The 26,599-nt window shown below is 45.5% G+C and overlaps 1 protein-coding gene across 1 annotated transcript in view; it reads right to left on the bottom strand.

Moving 5' to 3' along the window:
* Positions 1-26,599, bottom strand: part of XPR1 (xenotropic and polytropic retrovirus receptor 1) — a 95,511-nt gene that overhangs the window by 5,228 nt on the left and 63,684 nt on the right. Inside the window, exons 4-11 of the mRNA XM_032192450.1 lie at positions 25,535-25,758; positions 21,785-21,934; positions 20,637-20,720; positions 20,070-20,151; positions 15,067-15,254; positions 14,658-14,837; positions 10,965-11,130; positions 9,170-9,361 (exon numbers count right to left, since the gene is read on the bottom strand). Of these exons, the coding sequence (XP_032048341.1) occupies positions 9,170-9,361; positions 10,965-11,130; positions 14,658-14,837; positions 15,067-15,254; positions 20,070-20,151; positions 20,637-20,720; positions 21,785-21,934; positions 25,535-25,758 (1,266 nt within the window). The remainder of the gene's footprint in view (positions 1-9,169; positions 9,362-10,964; positions 11,131-14,657; positions 14,838-15,066; positions 15,255-20,069; positions 20,152-20,636; positions 20,721-21,784; positions 21,935-25,534; positions 25,759-26,599) is intronic.

Raw genomic sequence — 26,599 nt, 5'->3', positions numbered from 1 at the left:
TGGGAGGCAGTGCTGGCAGTGCCATCCACAGCCATGCCCTGCAGTGCTGAAGGACAGCCAAGCATCGCTGGGATGCTCCTTTGGTGTTTTTCTGCTCTCTGTTCACGGAGGGGATGGATGGTCTGGCCCCAGAACATCGTCTCAAAGTATGTAAGGGCTAACATGTATGCAAACAGAGCTAACAAAACCGTACACTAAACTGCCAATTAGGAAGGTAATTAAAAACATTCATGCAGCTTAAGCTTAAACTGCCTGACAGGTGAGCATGTGCAATTCCCAGAAAGAAGAGTGCCAGAAAGTAAAAGGCCCAGTAGAAATCTTGTGGCACCAACTTCACCAAACTCAAAAGGATGTAGTTGCTTCCCGTTAGGCTATCCTGGCTCCTGCTCCCTTTCTCAGCCCCACGCCCCTTGCTCCTGCCTGTTTTCTCCCCCACCAGCTCTGCACTGCATTCAGCTCCTTAAAAAACTCCCTTACAAAACCAGATCACTCCCTGGTAAAACGCTCTCATCAGAACAAGCCTATTGTCTTCATCCTTGGCCTCTGAGTCCCTTCCTTTAATCACTTATCTTCTTTTTCCTCCTGCCTGCAGTTCTGCTTGATACCTTCCTTCCTTCTGTCCTCATTGGTATTCTGCTGGTGTACAGAAATATGTTACTGCTCTAGGCAAGCAATTATATCTCAATCTCCACTGGCTGGTCCTAGTGGCCCTCTTCAGCGCTGCTCAGGGGGTTAGGAAATCAAGGCATTCATATTCTGCCCAGAGGCTCCATCTACTGCCTGCCCGTTCTGGAGGAGCAATATGTTGCTGTGTACACGTGTGATGATGTCAGGGTCTATTTAAACAGGAACTGTTTCACCCCGTTTTTTAATTTGTTTAATGATGTGCCAAAACCCACCAAAAACACCACCAAAAACCCACTCGCTGCAGACGATGGGAAGCAGCACGCTGCAGGGACCACTTGCAACCTTCAACACAGGCAGAATTGCCATGAGCATCCTCAGCTTACCCTGTAAAAGGCGATTCCGGCAGATACTCTGCACAAATACACCCACAAATTGCCCCAGAAGGTCAACTGGATGAATAATGGAAGGCTTCAACCTTTGAACTGGAGCTGTGAATGGCCACAGACCAGGAAAACAGCCAAAGGCACGTGCAGCAGCAGAATTTACTGCCTGCAAAAATTGCTGATAGACAAATATCTTCGATACCAAAACCAGCCACAGGGGACACAGTATCTGACTAGCATTTTGAGAGAACAATACTGTGCAGAAATTATAGCCCCTTCCAAACACAGGCAAGAGAAAGGTCGCTTTCCATCAAAGATAGACAGCAAATACTATCCTGAATGCAGTTAATATTGACTTTACTTCCAAAGAATACTATCTGTTTACCCTGCTGAATTATTCCGGGGAATGTAAACACTATATAGTATTCAACACAGCAAAAATCAATGCCATGTATTATTGAAGACCTGGATAAGAGCACAATGGCCCTTGATAAGCACTCCTGGTGTGTCAGCCGCTGCAGCCGGCTGTGGTTTTTGCTGATGGTGAAAGCTGTGATAAAAGCTGTAAGAAGTCTGAGGTTATCAGGAAACATAGCAGGTAAGCCCTGCTACACCATACAACGCTGAGCGTGCCGGAGCAGCTCCGCCTCCAGCATGAATTAAAAACCTTTTGATCAAGGCACGCCAAAGTCAGTCTCCTTTGATGGCTAGCCTTTCGATTGCAGATTTAAGCAGAACCTAAACAACAACGAAAAAAAATAATAAAAGATTTACAGCATGCTAGATGAGAGATACTATAAAAATTGAGCGTGTACTTTCTGTTACCAGCGAGGCTGTGGGTGATGCATGCCTCTTAACTCCATCCCAGCACACAAAGGGAGGAGCACGAAGGCTGAAAGTGACTTACCTCCCCGAGAACTGCCACCAGAACGGCGTCCCAAAGCACTTATCTCACAACCTTATGGCTTGAAACGCAGCCTGACTGATCCCTCGGTAATTATAACTATTAATGAAGGGATAGCAGTAGTGCTCCCTTTCCCCCCAGCCTGCGTGCACCTCTATTTCATGCGGATCAATGGCAGAGACATGACACGGCCGTGGACTTAATGCAGGGAAAAGGCAAATAACTGCAAGGAGCACAAGGATGCGCCATCGTGCACTGACAGGCGTTGTCAAACACCAACCCTTTCGTATGAACAACCTTCTTAGACTCTGCAAACCTCTCCCACAGCCTCGAGGCACAATTTAAAGCAAAGTAGCAAAAGATAGCACGGTGAAGAGCTGTCAGGAGGCAACCTCTCGTTTCTTCTTCTATTTTAGATTCTGCGTTTGTAAAACAGGGAAATCCCTAAATCCTGTTTTCACTAAAAAAAAAGCTCTGCTAGTTTGCATTGTAGGAAATGCAACCGTGTCTGATTTAAAGACAGAGTAATTTCATTGCTTGTATCTCACAAGCAAAAGAAACGTGATTTAATTGCAAACTGGAGGATGCATTATCATTCCCTGCTGACAGATTTGATCAGATTCTTCCTCCAGCATCTTCTCTCACGTTTGAGAAGTGATACTGGGGGGTGTTTTAACAGCTACCTTGAGGATGGGGTTTCCAATCTAACCATTAGCCAGTGGTCTCGCTAATAAGAATTTCTGCATTCACAATCAAAAATAATTTGTGTGATAATCAGGGCCTATATTGTCACTGGACAACATGGGGGTTGGGACACAATGTCATCTGGTACCTCTATAGTACTTTGAGATCCCCAAAGAGATTCCTTCCAATTGCAAAAGTGATAAAAGAAAAAGAAAGATGGATTATTGCACCTCCTAGATTTCTGCAGCACCAGAGAACTCCAGGTCTGCATTCATTTGGAAGGTAAATTGCTTGTGATGCAGTCAGTTGCTTCTTCTAATATGTTCCATTAAGTAAAAAAAAAAAAGCCAGGCTTCCCCCTCTTAAGTGCCCATGAAATGAGGTATGGGTAGGCCATCCTTTCTACTTATTCATTAGCGTTTTCGCTTCTCCAATCACCATTAATTCAAAGCTGCATTAAGTGATATAAACGGCACCGCCAGTCCCCTCGCAAAGCCCCGGCCGTGGCCATGCGCCTCGCAGCTGCAGGTTTCGGAACCACATGAATGGATCACTCTCCTGGTAGGGTGCCGAGGTGCCTCTCCCCCACAGCTCGGCTGCTGGCAGAGGGAAGCATCCCACTTGACATTTAGAGGCCTACAAAGCATTGGAAAATTTCCCTGTGGGATTTCACGCCTCATTTGTGCTGACATTCAGGGGGCCGTGGCAGCTCCCGAAAGCGCTCTGCCTAAAAACTGAGCCCGTGCTGAGCGCAGGCATCGCACCCAGCCCGCTCGGGGGTGCTCCTCGCGTGTCCCTGCTCCATCCCCAGGTACCTGGAGCCCTGGCTGAGCAATTAGAGGAGCCAAGGCAGTGTTGGGGGTCAGGCTTGCTCACGGTGCCGCAGAGATCATCAGCAGAGCTGGGGTGGGGTCGGAGGCCAGGATGGAAATGTTTGCCCACGGCAACGCCTCAAATTCTCCGCTAATGACACTGCCACCGCTCTGACGGAAAGGATCTGAAAGACTGGCTAATGAACACAACTCGTTACCGAAGGCCTCCTGGGCATGGGATGACAGGGTTTCAGACAAAAATGCATCCTAGCTCACAGCAAAGTGACAAGACATTGTGCACTTCGGCTCCAAATAATCACCCTGATGGAGCTGTCAGTGTGCCGTGCTAAGGCACGCTGCACAAAAGCAGCCACTGCTAAGAAAGAAGACAGTTAATCCCAGTACAAAGTTTGTTTTACTTCAAGAGGACAACCTAAGCACCCTGTAAGGCTCTTGTGACACCTAAATCCAACGATCTGGCTTGCCACAGTGCTGACAGCTGTTCTTACAAGGAGAAGGAGCGCTCTTGTACCGACACACAAGGAATAACCGGGGAAGAGGATCCCACAAATGCTGTTTGTTGGTTTCACCCTTCTGAAAAAAGTCTTTCTTTTCACTCTTCCACAAAAAAGTCTTTTTTCCCACTAAAAATTTGCACTTGAACTCCAAATGCCCTTTTATTTTGCCTTGCCAATTCTCAGCAGGGCTGAGATGCAGTCAGGTATCCTCCAGCAGCTGCCAGTGATGCTCAGTATTGCCACCATCCTCTCCCCCCTCCATCCATCCATCCATCCATCCATCCATCCATCCATCCATCCATCCATCCAGGTGATGGATGGCACAGTTGGGCTGTGGTGGGAGCGACCGTGGGAGAAGCAGCGATCCATTCCAGCTCCAGCACCCGGTACGACTGCTGGGAACTGCTTCAACCACCGTGATTAATGAGGAGTGGGGGGCCGCTGTGAGACCTGAACCAGCCCTGGAGCCTTCCGCTAGGTTTCCAAACAGCAGCACGTTTCCCATTCATCTTCATCTGTTCCGGCCTGCTTGAACCTCCCCGTGAGTAAGAGATGGTCCAACACCTTCCTGCAAAAGCCCATTAATCTAGGGATGATGGCTCCTGCCTTGTCAGGTCACATCTCTATTCCTAAGTAAAGCAACGACTTTCACAGTTTTCATTTATGCTAGCTTAAAAAAAAAAAAAACACACACAAAAAAAAAAAGCACAAAAGCAAAGACACAAGGAGTTACACATCACTGCGGCAGGATGGCTGCTTCTGAAGCGATGCTGAGAACGCAAGTGGAAGCACTGAGCTACAGAAGCAGCCCTGTGAAGTTACTGTCAGTGTCCTGCACTGTTTAATGAGAAATTGTGTGGCAATGAAATTGTCTTAGACCCGGGAGCTCTCCACTGCTTTTCCAAGCTGATGGCAGCTCACGTCCAGCAGTCTTATCTGGGGTATCTATTAAGGGTGTGGGAGTGGTACGGAAGGAGAGACACTTGCACAAATTCCCAGGACACATGGCTTAGCTTTGGATTAAATCAGAGGTCATTAAACAGCTGGGTACCACCCACGCCACAATGATTTCATGGAATAAGGGGTGTGAATCACACTGACGATGGAAGCTTCACATAAACCACTACATCCTTCCCTCAGTTACAAGATAAAATCCCGTATAGTCAATTTTAAGCCAGCAGCTGTACTTGAGCTCACTGCCATGTTCCTGAAAAGTCAAGGTAAGCACACAAACGCTCACACCAACTGCGAATCACACGAAACAAGAAAATGATGGAAGCACTTGAAGACGCTTAGTTATTCAAGCACGGAAGCCAAATCTGTATTCTACACGAGCCAGGTATTTCAGATGACACCACGGGAGCAAAAAGCACCGAAACGAGAAAAATGAGAGGCAGCAGGAAAAAGCAGGAGGCGTCGCATTTTACAAAGAACAAAGTGAGTGCATGTGTCAGGCACGATGCTCAGGAAGCAACCAGCACTCTCCTAGCACAACACAACTCCAGTTGCACTGCTTCTTGATGTGCTACTGTAGGAGCCAAACTCCTAAATACAATCGCTGGATCTGAAGCGTTGGGATTTAATCATTTGTTTCCCCGGAGGCACCCAGGTTTCTGTATGGGTTACCTGAAGCACTGCAACGTTCAGCAGGCCAGCTCTGGGTGAACCACTTGGCAGGTGCTAAAAGGCAGAGAGGAAGGGGAGGAAGAGCCGGGGACAGAGGTGGCTGCTCCGCTGCACCGCGGCTGCGCAGGGAGGCACAGGCTGCAGTTGCTGGGTCGCTTAGAGTTACAGATCTGCCTCATTTGCCTGGGCAAACATATCCCGGAGGACTATATTTACAGAACACGGCCTTTGCTTCCCATTCCTTTGAGCGATATAAAAATACTGAGAATTCTTCCTTTGGGAGCTTAGCAACAGTTGCCCTTTGGTTCCCGCTGTCTTCCCCGAAACGCGGTCGTGTTCCTGAGCTGGCATCGAAGCGGATGGCTCGAGTTAGCGCTCGTGCACGTAGCCACTGCCTGCTCGAGTCCCCCTGTACAGGGCTCTCACTTAAGCGTCACTAATTCAGGAGATGCTGGCTCGGAGGGAGCCCTGTAAACAAGCTGGATTCCAGCACTGCGAGAGTGCCAGTCTGGGAGATGAGACGCAACAGGATTGACTTGGGTATCTACTGGGTCTCTCATTACAACTGCAAAGAGCAGAGAAAGTTGCATTTTGCACCCAAATCAGAAGGAAGAAAAGTAAAGGCTTCTCTAGGGGAAGAAAGAATGCACCAGCCAAGCAATATGAGGTCTTGAACAGTGATCCTTTGGGGAAACTGAAATGCCAGTCCAAAGCCTACAGTACCACCAGGACAGGGAGGAACCTTACAAACCTACAGCAGGTTGGGAAAAGGCAGTCCCGCATATGCTGCATACGCCAACCACACGTAACAAGGTGGCATTTGGACATTTGTTTAGCTCAAGTTGTTTCCCAAGCAGTCTGTGAAAACAGAGCACAACAACGCCACGAACGCGCTCCGTACGAATTAGCTGGCTTTCAACGCTGACAAACCCTCCCAACCACACCGTCCATCTTCACGCAGCTGGCAGCCACAAAACTGAAAAATTGCAGAGCAACTACAAATTATTCACTGTTCTGACTCCGGGAGGAAGACAACCCTCCCCAGAGGGCTGTGATGTTCCCCAGGACTCCCAAGGAGAACAGGCTGGTGTACGTTACCTGACCTCCCAAGAAAAGGCCACAAATTACCCTCTTCTCCTGGCAGCTGAAAGCTGTCATTCCAGACTTATAAGTCATAGACTTGCAAACAGAGGCATGAAAGTCTGTTTAAATAAAACTCTCGTTAAAACAGCAATTAACAGGTTCATTACTCGCTGAAATTTAGAACAGGTCCAAGTAGCAAGGATCTTTACCAATTTGACACTTGCTTTGGGCAGTGCTTGTTCCTAGCAGCAAACATCCCTAGCCCCAACAGTTGTTTTGTAAATAAGAGATGAGTGTTTGTCTCTGCTATACTTAGGCAGACAGAAAGCGTGGGGGAGCAGCGCTTCTGCTTCCAACAGGAACATCGTAAACACTCGGTAACAGCCCATCTGACTCCAAGTTGAGAAAGAACTGGAAATCCAAGCAAAGTGCTCAGATAACATGTTAACAGATTTTAACCAAAGAAAGAAGTTATAACAGATCCAGCACGCTAGGAAGCGCATTTGTGGCAGCATGGGAATAAGCCAGCAGGGCTGACAAGGCATAGCAAGGTCTTCAGGCAGCACTCTGAAAATCACTGCCAGTCCAGGCACGGTGACATTTGCAAAAGCTGTGCGAACGTGCAATTTCCAAACACGGGGAAGCTTCCAAATTTTTTTTGCATGATACCAGCAGCTATGTGCTATCGACTGCCACTAACAGAATGGGACAGACCAAAGCTGGGAGTCACCTAGGTCTCTCGGCAGCTGGAATGAGCCCATGCAGGGCTCATAAACACCTCGTTACAGCCCACTCCCTGCCAGATCCCAGGAGCAGACAGCAGTTGTGTATGGCAGCGACAAGAACAAGGGTCAGCAGCACTGGCACAGACACAAACCTCAAGGGGATAAGATGAGGTCAAGTTCTTAAACAGGACATTTTGACAGATGCTGATTTTCCTCCTGTTCCAAACAAACCTACCCCAGCCTGCCCATGGGAGGCTCTTCCAGGGTGCCCCCACACGAGGGAGAAGCATTCATCAGGCTCCTAAAAGCAGGCACTGTATATAAAACGTAGAAGCACCGACTGCAGCCAGGCAATCTGTATTTGTCTCATCTCGCTGCTTAGCAGCTGTGACTAACGGGGCTGCAGGGCTGGGAGCGAGGAGCTGCAGGATGGCACCGAGCAAGCAACTTCAAATGGGAGCAAGCTCTGCGGCTGTGGCAGCAGGAAGGAGATGCACGAGGAGCCAGGCGATGAGCTGCAACACCATCTGCCAGGGATGCTCCCTCGGCGGGTTCGTGCGTGCACCTGGATGCAGAGCGCCCGACTTCCAACCTTCAGCTTGCCCCAGGGCATTTCTGTGCCACTAGGACACCAGGCTTGGCAAACATTACATGTGTGACTTGAAAACAGCCATTTCTTGGCCACAGGAAGGTTTCTAATAACCCTGCTCCTCCTCCCCAAAACCAGCGGGTTAACTAGAAGCACACCTTGAACACCTCTCCCTGCCCTGCCCCAACCATATTTCAGGATAAGTAGTTGCTCACCAGTGTGTGTAGCTGCTAATTCCTGGAGATACAGGAGGCGTATATTTTCAAATGAAAGAATACAGCTTTTAGGGCGTCAGAACAATGAAAGGCAGGGCGACTGCCTGAAGTGCAGAAACTAAAAGCTTTTTCCTTCAGAACAAGAGCAGAATCAAGTAATTGTCGTTTCCAGGGAGATGGGGAACTTAGGGATCAGAGCTCAATCTGCAGTTAAATGGATTGGAAACAACTCCCTGCCAGCTGCAGAAAAAACATGGATAAAAACATGCAGAAAAATCCAGAGAGGACATTTTCCCAGCACTGTGAACATCCCCCTGTGTCCAGGAATGATAGACTGACTTTAGCTGTTCAGGAAAGCCAAGGGAGAAGAATTTCCTACATCCTCCTTTTCCATATCCATCCCCCATCCAGCCTCCCGTCACAGCAAGAACTGACAGGTATTTATTTCAGTTTCCTCCTTTTGAGAGAGAAACCTGAACATTCTTTCTGACACTCCTGAATCACAGCTATAAGTACACTGCGTATGCAAAAAATACCCAAAGGAAGATCTTAAAATACTCTTTGCAAGCTAGGCAGCCCTTTGACTTTCCACTGAGATATTTCACAGGTGCCAAAAGACAAATTCATGCTTCAAAGCGAAGCCAAATCCTAAGTTTCTCCCACGTAAGAGGAAAATCCCATGACTTAGCCCAAGATGTTCTACTAAACAGAAAAGCCTGGTAAGACATATTGGCTGCACCGAAGCTGCATGTGGGAGATTTATACAAGTACACACCACAACCACTCCTCACAGCACAGAGCCACTGATGGAAAACCAACTCAGAACCAAAATACAATGATTTAAATGCAAAGAACCAATGCTGTGTTTTCATACTGCTATCACCCTGCCTAACTTGGTAAAAAAGTGACTGAGGTGGTCCACCAGGATTCCTTCCAGTGGGTGTCCTGAAAAGCAAAAGGAGCAGGGACTGATAGGTAAATGACTTTCCAAAGTAACCCGTACCTTTGTGAGTGCTGTAGAGGGCTGCAAATGTCACCACGAAGAAGGTGGTGGAATATTTTCCAGCATTAACCAGATGAAAGGCCCGTTTATTATCGCGGTAACGGCGCAGGCACTGGATGAATCGCAACCAAGCAGGGATGCACTGGACAACTGCTCTCACTCCGTAGGAGTAGCTGTAGCAAATCTGATCTTCTGCAAGAAAAAAAAGCATCAGGGATACAGAGTTAGTAAGTTTAACAACTCCTGTTGTCTTCCTTTCTGTCAGAGCAGTACCAGTGTACCTGAGAGTGCAGTGCCCCATCCACATCTTGTATTTGTGCACGCACACATTTGCAACTTGCACACGTACGTGCACACACATTCAGAACAGCGAGAGACTCAGAGAGCATTCCGATGCCCTTTACGCTATCTTGCAGCTATTCAGGTGACATGACATCAATAACACATCCAGACAGATAATCTTCTAACTCTTTCACTGCTGCCAGTGTAATTAACATGCAAGAAGATTAGAAATAATCTATTTTTAAATTTACTTTGTGCTTTTGGCACTGCTGCGAATAACCAAATTAAAGATGGAATTACACACGGCCTTCTCGACTGAATTTTTGTGCATAAATGGGAGAGCATTCCTAAACCCAGCAGGACAACTCAAAAAGACTACTTTGTCTAAGATGTCCTTGACCCATTTTTAACTTTTCTTGCATATTATAATAGGAAAAAACAGCTTTCAGTATTTTTTTTCTTATTTTTGTTGGCTTTCTTTATTATTATTTATTTTAGTATTTTAAACAAAGACAGGGCATAGCCTGACCACAGCTTGAGCAACTGGGGTGAGAGGAAACTACCTCTAAAATAAACACCCCACTGATTAGCAAATGTTTGTTTCTACTCACACTAATGGAGACAGGTTCATTAGCTGATAATTATTCCAAAGCACTATGTTGTTATTGCAGTGTTTGGAGGACAAACCATTATCCACCCAGTTGTTTTATAACTTTTTTTTTTTTTAATAAATAAATAGTTAATTCCAACACTGTCTTAAAGGGAAGAGAAAGATCAGATTGGAAAAACAAAGCAAATACTGATGCTTATCGAAGCATACCACAATCTCTCATAGCAAGTGTCAACACCATCAGACAACACAATTTGCCAGCAGTCACTGCTTAAAGTGGAAAGAAAACAGCCTGATCCAGTAGGAGCCAGGGACTATTTTGTGACTGGAAGGCCAAAGTCTGCCAACTCCGGGGCTCTTCTGACTAGAAAGGAGAGAGGCACAGCATCAACAACCCTCGTGTCGCAGCACCAACCCTAACTGAATAAGGGGCAGCACCAACTAAGGAAGTTTCTCCATCCTCTCTTGCTTTAGGATATGGTGATGGTGCCTGTAAGAACCAGGCTGCAGCACGAAACATTGTGGTTCACGGCCTTACACAACTCATTTTCGTGCTAAGCAACAGGCTAAAAGCAAATACATGGTTAAACGACTCGAATAAAACAATGCCAGGAAAAGGGTTTTGTCTTTCCAGTCAAGAAGTGCTCTGCCTACAGTCAGACGAATACGCAAGTCAGGCCAAACAACTGGCTTAGGGAACGAACACTGATGTGAAATGCCATTTCTCTGGATGGAAGCAAGAAACAGTAGAATCTCTAATGGCATGTTTACAAGGAACGTCAATTATTTTAGTTTCCTATGTCACTGGTAGGCCTCTTCAACACAGATGCCCAAGAAGTGGCTTTGCTTGGTGCTTTTCAGGTCATTCTGACAGCATCTGCGGGGGTGCCAGCATTTCTCTACCTGTATCTGCCAGAAGTCCAGCATTGTCCTCCCACTGAACCTCGAAGCTGTAGAAGCAGATCATGTACTCCAGATCCATGAGTATCACGACCAGGCTGTTGAGCTGATCAGCCAACCAGAAATCTGCGAAGCCTACTTTGTGGAAGGGAGCCGTGAACACTCGAAACTGTCAAGAGAAAAAGGAATAATTCATATGACACAGGGGCAAAGACACCTCACCGCAGCAGCAGGACATTGCAGCATTGAACAAATATGGAAGTAACAGAAACGCTTCAAGATTTATTGCTGACCTTTTGCTCCTGCTGAAAAAAGAAAGATAACTGTCTCTCTGCTTGAAGTACAAATAAAATTCCTCCTTTCAGACATCTGATTTTTCTCCTATTCACTCCCTGATTTTTTTTTATATTTTTTTTTCCGCAACTGGACGAGCCCAGCCTCCTCCAACCAAGCTCTTCCCCAGAAACTTGGGGTCTCTGTGTAGGAGCTCAGCTCCTCCAACTGATCCTCATGCTGACCAGCACTTCCTTTCAGGCATTTATGTCGTATCTACTGACGTCTTCCACGTTTATCTTCTGCCTCACACTTAATATCAGTTAGGTTACAGACCCACAGCTTGGCCATTAATCTGATCGTGGCCCAATTTACTTAACTCGAGCTGTTCTTTGGTGTTAGAAGCTGTACCAGTGGATATTGTTACTCAGCTGGATCTCCCAAGCCCTCTAGCACAGGAAGAGTTAAATAAAGAGCAGAGAAAATCCTATTAAGTGTCAGTTAGACTCCGTCTCCATCCCAGTCCACTTTCCCTCTAAGCCTCAGCAGCAGTTTTGCCACTTTCAAACCAGACGGTTTTCATGGTCCATTACCTTTGATTACAGCTCTCCCTGCCCAGTTAGTTATAGCTACTAACAGCCAATTTCTCCAAGAGACAGCACCAGCATCATCCTGTAGTTCAGAGATTTATGAACCTTTACATTAATGAAAGCACAGGCTAACACTGGGCTTTACATTGCTCTCCTTATTAACCTAAAGGCACGCAGCTACAGGAACACAGGAAAGGACTGACACGTTCCCATCCAGCCCAGAATGCCAATTCAAGGCTCTGGTCCTAAATTTCAAAGCCAAATAAGGGATCAAGACTTCGTGGCATTGAACTGCAGATAGGGACCTTGACCCAGAAAGCACTGTGTTTGGTAGGACAGCGCCTAGTGCAACAGCTCAAATGTTAGGGAGCTCTGCTCTGGATGCAGTCCTGTTGTGGAGCAGCCTCTGCAGAGATGAGAGAAGGCAGAGCACCCATCCTCAAGAAGTCCATCCTCTCTAACCCAGCAAGGCCCTGCTATCTCCACCAACACTCCCCAAGGATGGGAGCTGCTGTCTGAACGCTCCTAACCCCACTGTGGTTTCTGACCAGGGCTGCTGCACGCTGCCCCAGGCACAACCCAACAGTCAGAGGGTGCCAGCACTGCCCGCTGGCAAATCCCCGTTGCACAAACAACCTTCGCAGCTCAGCAGTGCCTGCAACACCCTCTGGTGAAGATGGGCTCCGAGAATAAAGGCATGAAACACCAGGAGCCAGGGACAAACTTAAACTTCAAGCGATCGATTGCGATTATATTTGCACAGCTCCACAACCCAAGTGCAGACTTTCTGGTGCTGATACTGCAGTTTCGCTAAGCGCTGAGACAGGAGATGTTGAGCTAGAGCTGAACACTTCCTAGACTTTCACCTCGCACAGCTATGCTCCCTGCAGTTGTTTCCCCATTCCAGCACCCTGCAGGGAGGACGGTACGGGGATGCTATGCCATTCTCTACGCTCTGATCTGATTCCTCTTGGCGAGCTGCTCCCCTCAGCCTACACAAGTGCATTCAGCAGGCTCCTCGCCTGGCAGCAGAAGCAAAGAACACTCACGTGATCAGGATGCCACGTAAGGAAGAGAAAAGGGTCTGGCACAGGAATTCAACTCACTACGAGCTAAGTAACTTTTTCATCCAGAGGAAGATCAATGAAGGAGTAAACTGCAGTTCCCTCAGGGATTATTGAAACAAATCCAACTCACAAATTGCAACAAGCAGGTGACGAGCACAGGTGGATGCAGAAAGCCTCCTAGCTCTGAAATATCCCCCTGATTTGGTTCTAGAAAAACTGGAGGTACCAATAATGCTCTGCTACGCCGAGTACACCATTTTGGCCAGAAATGAAGCACATGAAATGTGAAGAAAAACACTCATCAAATCAAAATTTGGGTGAAGAGTACATTTCTAAGAATTGCACTATTTACACCTCCTTTCACCCAGATAGCTGCTGGCAAAAGAAGAAATAAAATACGCCCAGCCAGCCGATTTCATATGATAAGAATTAGAAAAGCCTAACAGCTATGTGCTCTGTCTGGCCTTTTTTCCCCTTCCCCCTGACACACAGAAGTACTGTGTCATTTTCCACCATTAAGGTGATCTTGCATTTTGATGAAGCTTTTCTCCCTAGGAAGCCTCGGGATGAATTGGCCTCTGCACATTAAAGACACGTCTGTGCTGCACACTGCTGCATAGTCTGGAGAGAGCAGGTACTGGGAAGGTGCTGTGAAGCTCTGTGAAGACTGAGAATCTCACCCTGTTAAGATATTAAGGTAAATTAGCACAGATATTGCTCACACAGTTAGACCGCTGCCGGTACTTCCCCTAACACCAAGGGACAGCAGTAAGACTAATGAGGCTTGGGACTAAAAGGTACGTCTGTGAGAGGTGGCTGAACGCTGGAAGGCAAAAAGGGAGAAACTGACACAGTAGAAACCTAGGAAATCAAATAGCAGAGGTAAGCGCACAGAGGTTAACTAGGTGTGTGTAGAAATGCAAGCACACGCTTGAAACGTGACTCTACATTTCATCTCTGTCATGTTCCAGATAAAGTTAATCGTCTTAATTGGCATTAAAATGATTCTACGGATAACGTCAGCCAGCCCAACTCTCTTCTGCTGAATGCTCTCAGAGCAGTTCTAGCAAGAACAAGGTATCGAGGGAACCAAACTGATGGAAGTTAATTTAAAAGGACATTCAGGGTTGGGACGAACACGTGAAACAACTGTTTTTGAAGAAACTGAAGAGCCATCCAACAAGTTTGAAAGCTGTTCTTTTGGATTCCCACCTACAACTGGAACACAGATACAGCACGCGTATTTACATTTAATTTTCCACGAAAACAGAAGCTGGGTCCTAAATGAGTAATTCTGTTTAAGACCACAATAGATTTGCTGAAAAAACAACCTGTGAACATAATTTGAGAAGCAGCAACCTTTGCAAAGGTTTCCTCTCCACCAGTGAACCTCTCTTTGTTGGCACTCTCCCATTTGGGGCTGAGAAGCACCCGTGCAGCTGTGCCTTAGGGTCCTACAACCCTAACCAAACCATTCTGCTGCATTAAGGGACAAAGCTATATGCAGCTGTGTATGTGAAGATTACGAACACCTACCTGCAACATAAGATAATAATACACTTGTAGGGACAAGCAGAAGTTGTTTCAGTAACCCCATCCTTGCAGTCAATACCTTCTCAGGTCTGCTCTATAAATACACACGTACAAAGGCATACCACTCCTCTTTCCTGAAGATTAGTGATGTTTGTATATATTTCAACTGCTACAGCTCAGCTACAGCTTTTTATCTCTTATTTATTTATTTTAAAATCAGATTTCAGACTTACCAATAGTTTGAGCAGCCAAAAACGGGACTTGTAATATAAGGTTTTGGTAGGGTTGATGAGAAAAAGCAACATGAAGCCGTACAAGATGAGTGGATTCACCTGCATAGGGATGTAGGTGAATTTACCATATATACATGCCAGCAGGCTCAGGCACCACAAAACCCCCAGGAATCCAGCAATCTACAGAAAGACAGAAAAAAATGCAGATACCTTGTGAAAAAAATAACTCCAAATCCTACAATGAGCTCTCATTATAAGAAAAGGGAGAGCAGTGCTCAATCCTGTAATCTAATCAGACTTCAGCAACTTCCTCTTCTAATTGTGTTACAATTCCTTGCCAGGAAATGGTGCAGGATTTATCCTCCTGATACGCACAGCTCAGCCACTCCTAACAACCTGCTCTGTTTACCTCAAAGAGATGTTGATGGGACAAGTTGCTGCGGGGATTGAGTTCAAAGATGAGGACATGATTCACTCCAGCCTGTCTCCAGCCGTACGTGTTGATACCCAGGAGAAAGAGGAATTCTATCAGGAGAAAGCCACCTCGATAGATTCTCACCAGTGGCCACACATTTGGTCCTTCTATAAAAGCCACACCTGACAAAGGAAAAGATGAAACAGCCATAATGATAGCACAAGGCATGCCACAAATCAAACCTGTGCTCCACTTCCTCCTGCTGGTTCTCAGACACTCAGCTCCAGCCCATGGAAACAGGGTACACTTGTAACTCATATAGCAGCTGGAGGACTTTTTGCCTCATCTGTCAGAGGATTTATGACTATTCTGGGGAAAAATTGCTCTCCAGCTTCTGCAGTCAGGTCATTAACAGCATCTCAAGTCCCCTGTCTCACACTACAGGCACAAGGGACAGCGCTAGCATAAATCATCTCTATATTCACTTAAAAGTTCTGATTTAATGGAGAAGAAATCTCAACAGACCGAGATACAAATATTTCAGCTCCCCACAAAACCAAGAAGTACAATTTACAGCATTTAAAACAATGCTAAACTGTGCCTGATCACCCAAGTCCATACAACTGTAATGTAATACATATTCATAGCCAGCAATATAATTTCCAGCCGCACCCAAACAGAATAGCCAACGCAAGGCAACAATATGGGAAGTCTGTTTCTTCCTTTGTTCGGTCTACAGGGTTCTGAAAACAGATTTGCTTAATTTCAAACAATGAGCAGCTGCACTCTAAACCAGCAGCTTTTCTAGCACAAGCCCCTTTGCAAAATATGGTCCCTCCATTGCCTGATCTGAGTTTTATGAGAAAAACACAGCTGAAATACAAGTGTTCAAACCTTCTATTTTGCTTTCACTGAGCATTCCTCATCCATATGCCTTTTAAAAGCAGAAAAGAACAGGCACTTTTACAGAATTGATGCTGAGAATTTATTTTCACAACCCTCCTGCCTGAATTACAGCCCCTAGTTTTTCAAACTTTTCTTCACAGAAAGCGTATCTGTAAGACACTTCACTTGTACTTTATATCACATCAAATTATGGAGGAAAATCGTGCAAGGAACAATGACTGACAAACAGTTGCTTTAAACTTATAACCTAAAGCGAGTATTGGATTCAGGCAGAAAAGTCCAAGTTTGGACAGAAATGACAGACATGCACAAGCTGAAAGAAATGAGGCTTAAGTACAGAATTACAAAAGCACATCTGAAATGCCTCCAGTTGCTTACAAACAGGACACAGTAGCCCTAAAATACCGAATAAGAAATGCAAAAGCTCCCAGAGAGACCAGAACAGATATGCTGTGCTATCTGAGACAGAACAGCAAGACAAAGGTTTATCCTGTGGTGAGCACACTTCAACACAATATAGCATGTGCTCTCCACAGCCAATGCCACTAATCTTGTTTCTTTACTCCCAGGGTGGCAGAAGATCCTAACTGTAGCACTTGAACAGCAGCTGATTCTGGAGAAAAAGCATATATGGAACGATGCATTGAGCTGAGCTGTGGAAATACAGATGCTGTGAGTATTTCTGTGTACTCCCTCCTCCGAAACCAAGGCCCTACCTAGCACAGCTTCCCCAGTGTAAGGTCTAGATGTGATTCCCTTCTCACATCTCCTAATTTAACCATGTTCTTCACCACAGCTACACGGTCTGGCAGAAGAAGCTCAAGGACCAGCTTGCAAGGCTTTTGTGGGCTTTGTCCAGCAAAGCCTTACAAGGCCTCAAACTGGTGCAGCACGGACACGTTTACGCCAGCTATCAGCCGAAAGGAGTAACCACAAGGGGCCAGTCTGGGTGGGAGGAACCATCTCGAGTGCCATGAGAACCGAAAGCATTCCCGAGCATCTCAGGGTGAAGAATCACACCTCCTCCTCCTGCATCACCTTCTGTGTAGCTTGAGCTAGTCAGACTGAGGGTGGAAAAACACAACGTCTGGTAACAGGCACATCAGTGGAGAACAGAGCTAAGGTGCAGTTATGAAACATTTTTCAACCACGTCTGAAAATTCAGACTTTTTCCTTTTTTTATTTTGTATTTGAGTTTACAGACATTTCTGCTTAGGCAAATAAAGGAAGGGATCTGGCCTGAGGGAAGCAGAAGAACTGGGGGAAACTGTCCTGCTTTGCAGCTACCTCCCACCCCAGCCCTTTGAGGCTTTAACTCTGCATTCCTGGCCTCTCATCAGCACGCTTTCCCTCGGGAGAAGCTGTGCTGATACAGGAGCAGATTAAGACCACAGCTCCAACATAACCCATCGCGCAGCCCTGAGGTCTGTACCCAACCCCGAGGCAGAGAGATTTTCCATTTATCTCTCGTTTCCACTTAAATCCAGCACCGCACATCAAGTCACTTCCCCACGTCAGCAGGTACATGACACTGGATTAACTCGCCCCTTCAGTAACTGACACCAAACAGCAGATGCGGGCTCCTCACGAGGTGTTCAGAGGAAGATCTCCCTGGTGACAACCCCAACACCACCACAACCAAACTGTGCAGACTCTCATCCTGCCTCAAATGTGTTTTAATATATCTCTGCGCATTCCTTTTATAACTTTCAAACAAAATTACTCACCTAACTAAGGCTAAGTGTCATCCATGTGAGTACCCTAAGACCGTGAGTGCCCGATGACAAAGACCCACACCACTTCCCTGATGCAGTCATTACTGTCACGGAGAGATTTTACACTCAGTCACGCGAATGCCACGGCACAGCCACGTTCTTCCAGCTCAAAGCTCGCCCTGCCACCGTGCTCCTTCGCAAACCAGAGACAGAGCACTGCTGCAGCACGAGCAGTAACTTGTCTTCAGATTTTGTGTGCAGTCTTGTAGGTTTCTGATTAATAAAACATACACTTATTTCCGCGGCCTTTCAACCCCAATTACACATTAAATTGGCAGCTAGTAAAGCTGATAAAGAAACAGTGAGGCAGAAACAGAGGCTGATACAGCAACAGAACAGTGAGGCTGATACAGAAACGGTGAGATTTATGCTTGAAGGAGACACTTCCCTGGGATCCACCTGTAGCAGCTGCAGCCTTCAATGGATCCCAGGTGACTGTCAACTCATCTCTATAAAATGTTGCTGTTCTACTTTTAAAATCATAGAATCATAAAACCATCTAGGTTGGGAATGACCTTCAAGATCATCAAGTCCAACCATCAACCTACTGAGTCCCACCAGTGACCCCCATCCCTCAGTGCCACATCCTCACGTCTCTTCAGTACCTCCAGGGATGGGGATTCCACCACGCTCCAGTGCTTGGCCACCCTCTGTGTGAAAAAATTCTTTCTAATGTTCAGCCTAAAGCTCAGGCATTGTTGATATGGTTTACTACTCGTGGGCATGTTCTAATGCTGTTTTGCAGATTCTACACATACAACTCTAAGACCCTACTTTAGTCAATCAAATCATAAAAACAAATTGGCAAAAGTAGCATAGAGGTTAGCAAATAATATCCAATTAAAAACAAAATTTGTAGTTAGAATACAGTTTTTGCCCAATATCTGCAGTAACTTACAGATATCAGATCATGTCTGCTGATACAAACATACCAATTATTCCACTAGTTTAGTAAGGTCTGCTTTAGAGGTTTAATCATTTTTATGAATTCATTCTCACAACTGTATCACTTTTTCATTCTTACTACTGCGATAAAATGAACATATCAGGCATCAGTCCTATTTGCACCTCACAGAGATCAAACATGCAAGTTACACAAACAAAAGATATGATGAATAAAGAACAGCTTCTACACATTCAGTGGACCCTTCACAGACGGGTCAACTTTCTGCCTCTACCACAGAAAGACCAAAAGGGAAGTATTTGCAAACAGCTAAAAACAGATAAATTTTATCCCAGGAGGCTGGATCAAATTACAGAAATATCTGATTATGTTTTTTATAAATATTTAATTATTCTTTTAAAACAAAGCATAGACATGGGCTTCCCTAATACAAGAGTTTATATGTTGATTTTCCTTTGCACTGCTTAAGCAAGGTACAAGGCTACTGAAATCACACACACAATTAGTAAAGCTGCTTTTGATGAAGCAGTGTATCTGGATCTGCAGTACCAACATAGTTTTTACTCTTAATGAAAGTTCAAACTCAGAAGGAGCAAAACAGAATAAAACCAAGGTCTGAGATACGTGATAATTTATTCTAGCTTTTAAACAACCTTGCCAAAATCTGCCAACAAGAAAGATTCAATTAATTCCATTAATAAGCAACAGGCATTGAAATCCCACAACTTTCTACACAGAATAGAACAGAATAAAACAGCTCAGCTGGAAGGGACCTAAAAAGATCAAGTCCAACTGCCTGACCACTTCAGGGCTAACCAGTTAAAGCATTAACCAAATGTGTCCTGAACACTGACAGGCTTGGGGCATTGCTAGGAAGCCTGTCCCAGTGTTTGCCCACCCTCATGGTAAAGACATTTTTTCCTAATGTCCAGTCTGAGTCTTCCCTGGCACAGCTTTGTGCCATTGCCACGTGTCATGATGAAAATGTCCTGAGTGGCAAGGTGTTCACATCGCTATATGTCTGTTCTCATTCTCTGTAAGGAACCAGTGCAAAACCTATGCAAAAGTTAAGTTCTACAAACACCTCTCAAGGCAGGAGAGGACTGTGTGCTCACAGAACAGTAACCCAAGTCTTCAGACATGGATTTTGCACTTCCAGAACATCCCTCCACAAGTAAGGAGGAAACAAGGAAAACAGATCACAATACATTCCGAGTCCAAAATCCAGGTAAGTAACGTGAGAAAGACATAACCTATGCAGCCCTAACAATTCACAGCAGTGTGCTCTGACTCCAAGTGATTTAACCCAGAACATGCTGACCACCCAGCTCAGATCCAGGTCCCCACTAAGTGACAAGAACGTATCCACACTGGGGCTTTGGAGCCAGATGGTTCCTGCTGAGGATACCCACCTGAAAGTATGACAGTCACGTTCAGTGCAATGAACAATCCACAGAACAATCCAACCCTGAATGTAGTCCAGGCTGGTACAGGCTGTGAACAAAGCAATGGTGGAGTTAAAGGGGATTGAACAGGTTTATCAGCAAAATTAGATTCATTTGCAGAGTAAATTTAAAATCAGGGATACAATAATCATCTCTGACTGCACTCTTTCTCTGTGAAGTGCAGCACTGAAAAGGCTGTGTAATATTTTTGCCTATCTTGATGCCATGCCATGTTGAAACAGAGCTCAATGGTTCTCAAAAAATGTTCCAGACCACAAAAACACTAAGCATACGTTATTAGTAGCACAAATTTCCCTTTATTATTCATCTTATCCCTTCATTACCTTGCCTGCACGCATTACGAAAAATTATTTCTGTATTTTCCAGAACTAAAGCAGATTACGTGACCATGCTCCTCCTTGCAATTTGTGGAGCATGCTCATACCCGTGTGTTTTCACCACTTTGTTCCAATGCGAATCTAATTTGGCACCTCAACAAGTTGCAGAAGCAGCTTAGCTATGTAACTTGCTCACCTGAGCTGCTCCCAAAGGTGGAACACGCAGACGTTTCATAGCCTTCTGTCTGTCCCCATCTTCTAACTCGTTGGTCACCACTTCCTAAGGAGATAAAGACACACATCGCAGAAGGTCATGCTAATGCTAAACACCTGATACTGCATTAAAACAAAAAATAAGTCAATTTTCAAGTTACATTTGAGCCCTCACCCCATGTTATTCCAATGTACTGTAACAAAGATATGAAAAGTTTACCATAACGCATCTAGTTATTATTATATGATATAAGCTAACACTGTCTTAGCTTTTCAGAGTGAAAATTTACCAGCTGAAGACATGTAGTGGGTTTACATGGCAAGGTTTTGGTAGCAGGGGGCCATAGGGGTGGTTTCTGTGAGAAGGATCTAGAAGCTGCCCCATGTTTGGTAAGGGCCCCACTGTTTTCCAGAGCTGAGCCAATAAGTGATGTTGTTTTGCGCCTCTGTGAGAGCATATTTAAGATAGGGAAAAAAATGCTGCGCCACACAGCAGCTGGGAGAGTGAGAGGAGTGAGGAACGGCCTTACAGGCGCCAAGGTCAGTGCAGAAGGAGGGGGAGAGGCGCTCCAGGTGCCGGAGCAGAAGTCCCCTGTGGCCTGTGGTGAGGACCATGGTGAAGCAGGATGTCCCCCTGCAGCCCATGGAGCACCACGATGGAGCAGGGTTCCACGCTGCAGCCCGTGGAGAGGAGCCCACGCAGGAGCAGGTGACCTGGCAGGAGCTGCTGCCCGTAGGGGAGCCAGGTTGGAGCAGTTTTCTCCTGAGGGATGGACCCTGTGGTACGGACCCATATCTGGAGCAGCTCTGGAAGAGCTGCTGCCTGTGGGAAGCCCACACTGGATCAGTTCATCGAGGACTGCATCCCGTGGGTGGGACCCCACAGCACAGGGGACGAGAGTGACCGAGAAGGAGCTGCCCACTCAGCTGCCCACTTGAGTGGAACCACGACAAGACAACATACACAAATTCATGTAAGCAATGCCAGAAATCAGTGGCACTTTAAAATCAACCAACAGTTGCCTTGGTGGTGAATACAGGCTACAGGCAGACCTTGTGGGGAGCAATAGGGAAGAAGAACACGTTGTTTTCTAGTTACTAAAGCAGCAGTGCACAGAGCAGCGTCTTTACCTCTGTTTCGGAGATCAGCTGGTTGATTTTCTTGCAGGTGTAGAAGGGTGCCACCTCCACCTCGGCCACCCGCCACTCCGCCCCTCGTGTCGTCTCCAGGTTCTTGTCATGTTTCTTCAAGATCTTGCGGAAGCCTGTGAAGTTCAGGTTCTGCAGGGAAGGGGAACAGTTACTGGCCATTAGCCTCAGTCAGATCAGAAGAAAGTTACGTGGTTACATGCCAGCGCTAGCAAGGAATAAGAAGAATCAAAATTCTTGCATCTATGGTCAGGAAGATTTTTGTGTTATCACTTTATTAGAAAGTTATGTATCCTTTGTAAAGGATAATGCTCTCTCTGCATGGGTACCAGACTGCTTATATCCCACATGCACTACACCTGGTCTCTGCATGAGCAGTAATGAGCTCTTAAAAACAGAAAGCTGCAGAAAGAGTATGTATGCTGCACCTACCCCAAAGCAAGGCACATATTAATTCTTCCAAGGGTTTTTCCCCTTCTGAAAAGACTAGGCTATGGATTTCTAGTTTTTTCAGTCTTCTTGGTTTCAAATAAAGTTTGCAGAATAAGCACATTATAAAAGAGAAATCCTGGTACAACAGAAAACTTGTGAAAAGTTTAAACGCTGCAAGTGAAGCCCCGAGAAGTGCATCCCCTGACAGCACGCTCTCACAAAGCACATTGCACGATGCCCGCAAAACTGGCCGAGGCTTGCAGACGCAGGAGATAAGAACACGATGCCACATTAAAGGGAAAAAATGATGGTTGATTTCCAAGTTACGTACGAGCCCTGACCTTAGGCTCTTGTAACGGGCAGTAACAAAGATAGGCAGAGCTCACCACGCTGCATTAAAAGCAGGCGATTGCTGTGATGAGATGTGTTTGAAATGCTGTGTTTCATTGCACAGAAAACACCTCTTGAAAGGCTCTGTGTTTCCTTCAGGCACCAGCAGGAACACGGACAGACCGTGGCAAGAGTCACTTCAAAAAAAGCTTAGAAAGTAGCTTGGAAAGAAAAACAGAAAATCACAGAATCCAATACCCCGGGGAGAGGCGCCAACTACTCGCTGAAATTATTTTCAATCTAATTATGCTCAGAGTGATTTAATACCAGACCCCTGCCATATAGGTGGGGAAATGAGGCTAGGGAGATGGGAGCAGGAAGCCAATGCATTAGTGATCTGCATTATTGCAGACAAGAGACTTTAATTACTTTCTATCGGAAAAGCCAGCAACCCACCCCAGGGAGAGCAGATCACTATTTCATAAATTGGAAATGGGTAAGATGCAACAAAATGCTGGTTTGGGTCCGAGACTGCTCCACAGCCTGAACTGATACGGCTTTGTGATGACATTAGCAGAGCCCACAAATCCTGCCACCCCCATGGCATGACAAAAACACCGCGGGCTACGATGGCACCGCAGCAATGACACTGAACGAGAACAGCCAAGTGCCATCTATGCAGCCACGAGTTTTGCACTTCTTGCTATTTAGTACACTTCTATTTGGCAAGGGGCCTTCTCCAGGCCTGACTTCCATTTCTGAAGGTGGCTAATTGAATCTGTGGAAGCGAATTGGCTAGTGACATGCTTTGCCATCAAAGGTGAAAAAAAACAGTGCAAATAATGTTATGCAACATCAAGTAGGATGAAACAGCAGACTCAAAATCTTTGCTCGTATACAAGTGCATTGGTTAAATGCACCAGCAAGGCAAACACATGGCAGTGTAGTAACAGTGAATCAGCCCCCATTATTTGCACCATGAATTAATTTCTCAAGATTTGTTTGTTCTGAAACACAGTATTTCATTTTAATAGGTGAACATACTCTAAGGTTCTAAATTACTGCTAATAAATTACTTTTAATGGAAATTTAATCATAGGTAGTTTTACAAAGTACCAGCTGGCCCAAAGTTATAGTTTCACTTCACGTTTGCTTTGTGCACCTTACGAATCAATGTGTGCAACTTCTCCTCTTGCTTCAGTGCGAACGGACTGAGGAATTTGCTCCACGTGGGTTTTCTTTCCTCGGTAACCCAATGCCAGCCTTCAGCATCTTGTCAAAGCCACAGCTGGGTATCTATAATGCCCCTGGTGACCTCACTTGATCCCCTACTTGAAGGCCTCAGCCATGTCATCTTCCCTCCAGGTTATTGTTTTCCCTCTCCGAAACTGCAAGGCCTCGAATATTTCTAACTCTTATATTCTAAGCTCAAATGTGATTAAAATGAGTATTTTGGGATTTGGCTTTATGCTTGTTTTAGTACATGTACTCCTTGTCCTCAACTTCAATACCAATCTGAACTAATTTTCTTATTCTCTCTTTGAAGATATGCTGTAGAGAGAAGCTCTGTCCCTTTGGAAACTGAGAATGATCAAATCCAGATGGTTTTCACATCAATTTTTAGCATATATACAGTGCTCCTGGACCCACGGTGGGAAAAGGTAAAAACATGAGTGGGAAGGATGCCTTTTTTGTCAATGTAGCGTAGGAGAAGATTTTCCAGAGGAATGACCTATGTCATCCTCTATTTAAATTCATCAAGCCTCAGAAGTGATTTTTTGTAACCAGAAGTAAGAGCTTTTTTAAAGAAATGGAAGAAATCACAGCAGTCAGTGTTGCTTTGTTCCATTCCTGAAAAGCTAAGGGTACTCTGCCTTTGATCCTGAACTAGAAGCCGTCTCTAACTGTTCCAGGGCTTTTTTAAGAGACCCACAAAGAGCTTCAGCAACTGTAAATCCGTGCCCAGGAGTCGTGGAGGGATGTCTGCTCACCCCATGACAACAAGCAGTCATAATGTCTGTAAGAGATGGTCCCAGCACTTTCCTGAGAGCTCTCCTTTAAGGCTTGTTCTAGTGCAAGCTGGACAAAGATGTTCCAAGCTGGAAACCCGATATTAAACCTAGGAAATTCCAGTTGAGGTATCTGGAGTGAGTAAGTGACACAGCATCATTTTTAGGAGAGGTTAACACTGGGAATTTTGGAAGAATCAAGCTTTGTCCATACTACAGAGTGGTATTCAAGTATTTCTTACAGCGAATTTAGTTTAGTAAAATTTCCCAGTGCAATTGCCGATGCTGGTAAAGACCCAAATATAGCTCTAGCAAATTTAAGTTAAAGAATTAAAGAATTAACAAGCCAAAACAAATAAACACAATCAGACATTTATGAGCAGAGTGAGTCTAGCAAAAATCGATCAAAGGTTTCAAATTTTTGGAACAAAATCTTTGTCTGCAATATTTATCATGCCCTTCCCTGCTAGAAATCCAAGTACAACTAAAGATTTGTTTCCTCATACTTCTTTCCAGGCAAATGAGCCTGTATTCTTCAGAACTAAAAACATTTATTATTTTAAATCGATGTTTTAACAAGAAATTCTGATCCAAAAGGTCAGAGTTACTACCATGGTAACTCCAAGAGGAAACAGTACGCTAGCATTTCAAGTTCCATTACAAATATGGAGATAAAAGAGCTTCCTCCCCAACTTCCCAGCCCTGAAAAAGATGGGCAGCCCAGAAAAGGATGAGAATCGAAGGTCCTTCTGCAGGTGAGCTGAGCATTTCCAGCTCAGCAAAACACAACAAGGACTATGTTGTTGGCTGCTACGGATTTGCCCTTTCTTTGACATTGTCTAGCGACCCCAGAGCCAAAATGAAACCAAAAACTGACTTGAATGAGGCAAGTGAAGGCAATGCAAGCACAGAGACACACACACACACAGGGCTCTGTCAAAGCACCTCCTCTGGTGGGTACCTGATAGTTCTGCAGTAAGATGAGGCTGAGGTAGAGCTCGCTGAAGGCCAATTTCAGGTCTTTGATATTCCTATGCTGGACACGCTCCTCGTGGGACAGGTGGAAGACCGGCTTTTTGCGCCGCTGCTGCGTGGAAGCCCCGCTGGCTTCTTTCTGTGCGTCCAAAGTTGACTGCAGCTCCGTCCGAAGGGTCGTGAACCTGCGCTGAGCTTCTGCAAGCTTTTCTGTTAGCACAGGGAGGAAGAGTCAGGTGAGTGGTGGCACCTTTTTATCAAGCCTGTGAAAAGCACTATACCTTCTCCTCACATAATATGCCTGTCGGTAAAAATCACTGCATACAATAACCTATTGCATGGCCTTACCCGCTGAGCATTAAATTCAGCAGCTCTCCTTATTTCTTTTTTATGAAGTTTCTTCTCATTAAAGATTTTAGTGCACTTTCATGTATACCATACACTCTCTGGAAAAATAAAGAAGCCTCCACGTCAGACGGGTCTTGATTAATTTAGTCAAAATCAAGGGGCTGTCCCTGCAGTACAGGCTGAAGCAGCAATGACCATGAACTCCAATCCCTTCACCGCTGTGTGATGCTCACTCCTGGGCTGTCTGGACACCCCTTACTGATACCCAACCCGGGCAGCTGCTGCACACAGAATCTGTGCAGCCACCCCATAAAGCAGAGGCCATAAAGCAGCGCTTCTCGGCCCCACAAAGGATGTTTTAGAATCTGCTTGCTCACTACCAACCATGTGGTTGCTATCATTTTATATGACAGCAAAGGAATTGAAGAAGAAACACACTTCACGTGTATGGCTGGATTTTGGAGAGCAGCGCAAGCCTTCTGGCAAGCTCCCAGTGACGAGCACCGCTTCTGCTTTGATCAGCAGCTACAACACCGCCAGCATCTGTCCACAATCTGCAGTAACCATTTATCCCCCTTTCCCTCAATTTCGGATCACACTGGTTAGAAGCCCCGTCTCATTAGTTAGTGATTAAAGGGCCAGCTAAGCTGAGTTTAACGACCCTCTGGATGTGCTTTCGTGAAGGGGAAGTCCTCTTCCTCAT

The sequence above is a fragment of the Aythya fuligula genome, chromosome 8, assembly GCF_009819795.1.
Source record: "Aythya fuligula isolate bAytFul2 chromosome 8, bAytFul2.pri, whole genome shotgun sequence".
Taxonomy (NCBI): Eukaryota; Metazoa; Chordata; class Aves; order Anseriformes; family Anatidae; genus Aythya; species Aythya fuligula.
Note: the sequence above shows the minus strand (reverse complement) of the source record. Positions and strands in the feature narration are given on the sequence as shown.